Genomic DNA, 7,852 nt, shown 5'->3' on the forward strand with positions numbered 1-7,852 from the left:
TATACAACATTCAAATTTCAGAGGCATATTTAATTCAAATCCTGATTGCACCTATTTACTTCCATATTCAAATCAATTAAATAAAAATAGTAACCCTAAACCTTGAACTATTTTCTGCTTTTAGACATCACTTCTTCATTTTGGCTAATGACAGAAACACCTCTACCACCTCTTACTTTAACCCTTCCACGTCGTCGTAGGAAACAAAGTTGCAGAATGCATTGTTCCTGTTAGACAGAACTCCTCACATTCTTGCTAAGTTGACAACAAAGGTTGATCTAATTGGTACATCTAATTGCTGTTTCACAAAAAAAAAAAGAAAATCGGTTTAACGTAATAATTAGAAACCAGTGTGTTACTAATTGAAGGGTGCGAATATAAAGGAAAGTAGTGTTTTGAAAACTAAAAAAAAGAAAAGTTCACATCCTGTACCAGCGGGGTGTAGCTAGTGACGCCTCTTCAGACCAGGCTCAGTCTGTTGTCGCCCAGCAGAGAGGAAGCATGAACTTCACAGCACTCTGCGCTGCTCTTGGTGAGTTCTAGATGTGTTATTCACTTTACTTTATATGCTTATTTTTACAAGAGGTGAAGGTCTATGAAACAGATCTTTGTCTGTGATGTCAGGTTTCTGTTTCAATGTGTTTTTCTGTTTTATTTGATCCACTAAAAAAGAAGAAGAAGAAGTAAATAGGCCTTTCCAGGTTCTGTTAGGGAGAATCGGCATGCTTTGTTTCATTGTGTTTATTTGTGATGCTATAAGTGAAAACCAATAATGACAGATGTTACTCAACCAGTTGTTTGCCCATCTGTCCTTTTAACGTCTATAATTATCACTGACTCGTGTTGTTTCGGGTTGTGTCATGGCCAGAGTGCACTGAATACATTTAAACCCATTTTCTCACCATGGCTCAGTCTGGCCTCGCTCTGCAGCTGCTGTGTGAAGACATTAACACCAGACCACCACAGGCCTCGCCTTATAAACTAGAAATGTCACATCCGTTTTTACATCTACTTACAACACAACCGTCTATGGACTGCGGCATGGACACCGTTACATAGACAAACGTCTTCGGTTAATCCATTTTGAATTTTATTAAATATTGTTTTGCTTATAATAATTTGAAAATATTACAAATATTAGAATTATATTGCTAAAAACAAAAAAAAAAAACTCTATGACCACAATGAAAGCTTGAATTTTCTTTTGAGATATGATGGAGGGATCGAAATGCAGGCGTGAAAATGTAGATTGGCCAAAAATGAAAACGCTTGTATTAAGACAAGGAGACTTTGGAAAACGAAGCTGGTGAAAAGGCAAAAGAAGAACATTTGAAGAACCTACGACCTGGTGACTGAACAGAAACAGCTTTAAAACCTAAACTCAGACTCTCCTTCTTTCTCCTTCAGCTGTTGTGAGAATCCTTCCGAACAGATCTCAGTTCTTTCTGCACGATTCGGTTACGCTGAGCTGTGTGGACAGTGAAAACTCTTCCGACTGGACATTGAAGAGAAACACGGCCAAGAACCAAAAGACAGACTGGGGAAAGAGAAACGGGTCACAGCGTATAATAGATGCTGTTTATCCGTTTGACAGTGGGCGGTACTGGTGTGAGTCTAGAGCCGGAGCGCGCAGCGAGATCATTAATGTTACTGTGACAGGTGGGTGCAGGAAAATGTTTGGTTTGTTTCCATCAATGAGGAGAAGTGATTATGAAACTGGCAGGACCGACCCCTCAGATTCAGCTTTTTATCGATTTTGTGAGTCACAGTCTGAGGCTAGCTTGAGGTAAACATGCACAAAATGTCAGTTATCTCTTTTTTTTCTGTTGACAACATATTCAGGGCACATTACTGAAGTTTTGATCCAACAAAACTATTAACTATATATTTTGATATTTTTAGTAATTTTTTGGTGTTTTTTTTATTTTTTTTGCAGAGGCTTCGATATAAATTAAGCGATACAAATTAATCCAGAATTTCAAGCATTAAAACCAGTTTTCTTTTTCACCTACATATTACCAAATGGGTTTTTATTGTTATTTCAATTTTATGTATGTGTAAAATAGCAGCACTTCTGAAATTTTCATTAAACTTCTGCTGCCATCATGTGTTGATGAATTATATGGCTATATGGATTAGCTATATAAATACACATCAGTAAATTGGCACAAATACTATTTTCATTAAAAAAAAATGTATCTGTAAAATGGCTGTTTTGAGTCTTGATGGAACCTGTAAATGGACTTACGTGTGTCTACTGCTGTGTAGGCCGTAGACACATGTGAACGCTAAAAATAAAATAAAAACACTACTATGTGGGTAGATTTGTTGGGACTTATTATTTCATCCAGAGATAATGTGTCATTTATCCCTGCCTGTCGTCCAGACGGCCCTGTGATCCTGCAGAGTCCTGTCCTTCCTGTAGCCGAGGGGGAAGCAGTGATTCTGCGTTGCATCCATAACCAGGCCTCTTCCTCCTCCAACTTTACGGAGTTTTATAAAAACGGCCTCCTGATCGGAAGCAGCTCAACTGGGAGCTTCACTATCCGAGATGTTTCCGAGTCTGATGAAGGCCTCTACAAATGTAACATTACAGGAGCAGGGGAATCCCCAGAGAGTTGGCTGTCAGTCAGAGGTGGGAAGGAAATATTGCGATGAATTTCAGTAAATTTCTGATGAAGGTGTTGGTGGGTGTCATCCCACTTATTGGCTTTTTTTTCTAACCTCCAAACCAAATTGTTTTTTTTCCCCCCTCACTTGTACGTCGCCGCAGGATGCCAGCTAGACTCCTTTCACTTTCATCCCATGTACGTGTTACTTCCTGTTGTTGCCACCTGCCTCTTGTTTGTCTGTGGGATGCTGCTATGTCTAAGGAGGATTGTCGAAGGTCAGCCCCATTTCTTATAAATCAAGTGACTTTTTAATGCAAAAAAATAAAACGGAGATAAGAAATTTTTTTTTTTTTTTGCCAAAAAGTACATATGTGGTTTTTTGAGTGCTTGCCAACATGGAGAGAAATCACCAACCAAGAGAATCAATACCATCCGGTCTTACTGATAAGAAAACAAATGAAACACTGTGTATAATATTTATCCTTTCCATCTTACAATAGCTCTAAGTTGATTTAATGAAACCTCTACACTGTAAACCAGCTGCTGTTTAGTTAACAGATAATTCTGCTCTGTAGCTGAAGTGGATGATGACGTTTCCTACACTGACGTCACCTTCCTACACAAAGAGGCGCCGAAGACAAACTCAGGTAAACAGGCAAACACATGGACTCGAATATGAATAGCAACAGTTCAGGTAGGACACTAGTGTTGGTTAATTTTATATCTTTTTTCAATAAAAGTTGTGTTTTGTTCTAACACAACACTTTAATATTCATTTTTTTTAAAAACTGAAATTCTTTAACATGGACTGTTGGATGTTTTTTTGTTAGTTTGCTGACTCTGACTTTCATTCCCTGTGGGTTTTTCTATTTTTTATTTATTTTTTTTAATCAATTTTTGGGGTGCAAAAATTACACTCCAAATTTTTTGTTTCATTTATATTTCAGTGTGTTTCATAGAAAACAAACAGGATGATAAGAGGCCTCCAAAAGTCCTCACTTTCAACGTGCTCGTCTTAATCACACCTGGAAAAACTACAAAATTAAAGATGAATTAAATGCAGATATAACTGCGTACTTGCGGTCACATTTACATTAATTGACATTTTAACTGCATTCAGTGATGCACCACTTACATAGGTGTGGTAACAGATTGACTATAAAAAGGTTAAGTGGAAGATACATACAAACTTGTCCTTGTAAGTTGATGAATAACTGGAATAAAACTTTTATTTGCAGAGACGACTTCAGAGCTAAAGCTGTACTCAACAATCAAACCAGGAAACTGCTGAAAGGAACCCACCTGATGCGATCACAGCCATATTCTTTGTTGGATCTTTATGTGTTTTATGTAGTAAGTATTGTGTGTGTGTGTGTGGGGGGGGGGGGGGGCTAGTGTAAAAACAAGTCTTTTGTTTCAAAATTATGTGAAACATTTCTCATTAGCGTTTTGTTTGAAAAATCAGAACGAAACAAGAAATATTTTGACTTAAATCTCACAGAACATTGTGCATTAAGTTATCCTGTCACATTCTGAGTCCTTACCTTCTTCCCATTCAGACGTAATACTTTTTTTTTATTTATCAAAACAATGTACTTCCTGTAACGGAATTTGTTTTTGTCAATGTCAAGTGGGATTTCTACAGCTTATAAGAACATTTGAATGCGGCATTATGTTAAATAAAGATACGTTTTTCTTGAAAAGCAAAAAAAAAGGCATGTTGTTCAATATGTCAATAAGTGTTGACTCTCACCTATCACTGGTAAGTTACTAAGATTGTTACTAAAATCTGAATTTATGTTATTTGGCTCATAGATATACAACAAACAATTGAGCTAAGAGTGGAAAAAATGACTCATGAAAGGAAAAATATCCTTGAAGTTACTCTGGAGTTTATGAGTAAGTTAAAAATGTTAACCGCACAGTAAGCAAAATCTCCATCAATGCAATGCACAGCATTAATCTGTACCCAAAAATAAGCAGCCTCATAACAGTGACTTCTTCTGGACGGGTTTAGAGCAGGGCTCAGTTTTTATTTGTCAGCACTTCACAAATTAAGACAATGGTTGTACAAATCTGGGATGCAATACAAAGCAATAATAATATAAATAAATGAAACATATGATGAATTTCCATAACAGAAACTCTATCAGAAAATTAATAAGCAAAATGTAGAGTTCTTCCTTGGAATACAAAAAGATTAAAAAATTATTTCAAAAAGCGGGCTGGAAAGAATTTATGAACCACAAAATTAAAGAGGCAGAAAACACATTGAAAAATATATAAAATTAACCAACTAGGTCGTCAAGTACGGTTAAAAAAAAATACTACCATGACCTATTGGATATTAAAAAATCCCATTAAATATATTTGGACTTTTGTGGCATTATTAAAAGCAGTTGTAAACAACAGCAAGCTTACAATACATATTTTACGGTGACAAAGAATAATGAAAATGGAAAAATGGTAGTTAACTGCTTCAACTATTTTTTGCCATTGTTTGGCCTAAAATCCACTAGAAAGAATCCTCCACACAGAACTATCTCATTGACTGATTATATTGTCGGAAATCCTAGCTCCATAAAATATTTTTAAAGGAAAATAATTTTCCTAATTGCACTGCCAAATAAGAATTGTGGAAGAAATTATATGAGAGTTTCAATAGCTGTACAGGTACAGCATCTGATAATAGCCAAGGACATTCTGGAAATGGTGCAACGTTTGTATATAAGGTACACATGTGCTACTGGGAGTATCTGGTGTTGGGCTAAAAACTGTGGTGGTGTTAGACTGTGCTGATGTGGAACTTGGAGAATCTGACATTGAGTGAGCTTTTGTGCTGGTTCTAGATGGTTCAAATGTCGTACCGGAAGAATCTAGAGTTGGGTTAGAAACTGTAATAGTGGTGGATTGTCCAGATGTGGTACTAGGAGGATCTAATGTTGGAATTGAAGGTGTGGTGGTGCTAGACAGTTTATGTGTTGTACTGGAAGCATCTGGCTTTTAGCTATGGTTGTGCTAGACTTTGCAAATGTGATACTTGGAGAATCTGACGTTGGGTGAGCAGGAGTGCTGTTGCTAGACGGTTCAGATGTCGTTCCCAAAGAATCTAGTGGTAGAGCTAGATTGTGCAGATGTAGAACTCAGAGGATATGATGTTGGAGCTGAATGTGTGGCGGTGATAGATGGTTCAGATATGGTACTGGAAGGATATGATGTTAGGCTTTTATGAGGGGTAGTTTTAAACGGTTTGTGTGTGGTACTGAGAGTATCTGGTGTCAAGGTGTGTCTAGACAGTTCAGGTGTGCTGCTGGATGTACCTGTTGCTGGGGTTTTATGTGTAGTTGTGCTAAACAGTGCAAATGTGGTACTCACAGTATCTGACGTTGGATGAGCAGGTGTCCTGGTGCTAGATCTAGTAGGAGGATCTGATGTAGGGATAGGAAGTGTGATCATGGTGGAAGATGCAAGTGTGGTACTTGGTGTACCTGTGGCAGTGCTAGACCATACAGATGTGGAACTCGGAGGATACGATATTGCAGCTGAAGGTGTGGTTGTGCTAGATGGTGCGTATGTCATACTGGTAGTATCTGCTGATGGACTAGAAACTGTAATTTTTGTAGATGGTACAAACATGGTACTAGGAGCATGTGATGTTGGAATTGAAGATGTGGCAGTGCTAGACGGTGCAAATGTGGTACTTGGGAAATCTGACGTCTTGTAAGAAGGTTTGCTGCTGCTATATGATTCAGATGTCATACTAAATGGGTCAGGCATTGAGCTAAAAAATGTGCTGGTGCTAGACCGTGCTGATGTGGAACTGGGAGCATATGATGTTGGGATAGAAGGAGTGATGGTGCCAGATGGTACAGAAGTCGTACTTGGGGGATACGATATTGGGCTAGAAACTGGGGAGAGTGTAGATGGCTCAGATATAGTATGGGTAGTATCTGATGATTGACCAAAAACTGTAGTGGTCATAGATAGAGCTGATGTTGTACCTGGAGGATATGATGTTGGAATTGAAGAAGTGGTGTAGCTTTGAGGATGCAGTGTTGGGCTAGAAACTGTGGTGAGTGTAGATGGCTCAGATATAGTATGGGTAGTATCTGATGATTGACCAAAAACTGTAGTGGTCATAGATAGAGCTGATGTTGTACCTGGAGGATACGATGTTGGAATTGAAGGTGTGGTGGTGACAGGTTGTTCAGATATGGTACTGGAAGAATATGATGTTGGGCTTTTATGTGGGGTTCTTGTGCTAAATAGTGCAAATGTGGTACTTGGAGTATCTGCTGTTGGGCTAACAGCTGTGGCAGTGCTAGACCATGCAGATGTGGAACTCTGAGGATACGATGTTGCAGCTGAAGGTGTGTTTGTGCTAGATGGTGCGTATGTCATACTGGTAGTATCTGCTGATGGACTAGAAACTGTAATTTTTGTAGATGGTACAAACATGGTACTAGGAGCATGTGATGTTGGAATTGAAGATGTGGCAGTGCTAGACGGTGCAAATGTGGTACTTGGGAAATCTGACGTCTTGTAAGAAGGTTTGCTGCTGCTATATGATTCAGATGTCATACTAAATGGGTCAGGCATTGAGCTAAAAAATGTGCTGGTGCTAGACCGTGCTGATGTGGAACTGGGAGCATATGATGTTGGGATAGAAGGAGTGATGGTGCCAGATGGTACAGAAGTCGTACTTGGGGGATACGATATTGGGCTAGAAACTGTGGTGAGTGTAGATGGCTCAGATATAGTATGGGTAGTATCTGATGATTGACCAAAAACTGTAGTGGTCATAGATAGAGCTGATGTTGTACCTGGAGGATATGATGTTGGAATTGAAGAAGTGGTGTAGCTTTGAGGATGCAGTGTTGGGCTAGGAACTGTGGTGGTTGAAGATGGTTCAGATGTGGTGTGGGTAGTATCTGAGGATGGGCTAGAATCTGTGGTTGTGCTAGATGGTGCCCACATGGTACTAGAAGGATATGATGTTGGAGTTAAAGGTGTTGTGGTGCTAGAGGGTTCGTGTGTTGTACTGGGAGTATCTGGTGTTGGGCTTTCTGTTGGGATGGTGCTAGAAAAAGCAAATGTTGTACTTGGAGAATCGGACGTTGGGTCAGCAGGTTTGCTGGTACTAGACGGTTCAGATGTTGTACTGGAAGCATCTGGTGTTGGGCTTTTAGCTGTGGTTGTGCTAGACATTGCAAATGTGGGACTTGGAGAATCTGACGTTG

At 38.9% G+C, this 7,852-nt stretch overlaps 1 protein-coding gene across 1 annotated transcript; it reads left to right on the top strand.

The window, feature by feature from the left end:
• The first annotated feature begins 477 nt into the window (after positions 1-477).
• LOC106940071 (low affinity immunoglobulin gamma Fc region receptor III-like) lies at positions 478-3,977 on the top strand. Its single transcript, XM_015022697.1, has 6 exons — positions 478-532; positions 1,408-1,659; positions 2,387-2,635; positions 2,774-2,887; positions 3,188-3,259; positions 3,851-3,977. Exons 1-6 carry the CDS (start codon positions 502-504, stop codon positions 3,901-3,903), a joined length of 771 nt encoding a protein of 256 aa, XP_014878183.1. The 5' UTR covers positions 478-501; the 3' UTR covers positions 3,904-3,977.
• Positions 3,978-7,852: the final 3,875 nt, after the last annotated feature.

This window comes from Poecilia latipinna, unplaced genomic scaffold (assembly GCF_001443285.1).
Source record: "Poecilia latipinna isolate Pla-1442-1.1 unplaced genomic scaffold, P_latipinna-1.0 Scaffold3081, whole genome shotgun sequence".
Classification (NCBI taxonomy): Eukaryota; Metazoa; Chordata; class Actinopteri; order Cyprinodontiformes; family Poeciliidae; genus Poecilia; species Poecilia latipinna.

Coding starts and splice junctions, on each gene's coding strand:
- LOC106940071 (XM_015022697.1), top strand. CDS start 502: ATGAACTTCACAGCACTCTGCGCTGCTCTTG. Junction 2,636..2,773: donor GAGTTGGCTGTCAGTCAGAG/GTGGGAAGGAAA, acceptor ACGTCGCCGCAG/GATGCCAGCTAGACTCCTTT. Junction 3,260..3,850: donor GGCGCCGAAGACAAACTCAG/GTAAACAGGCAA, acceptor TTTTATTTGCAG/AGACGACTTCAGAGCTAAAG.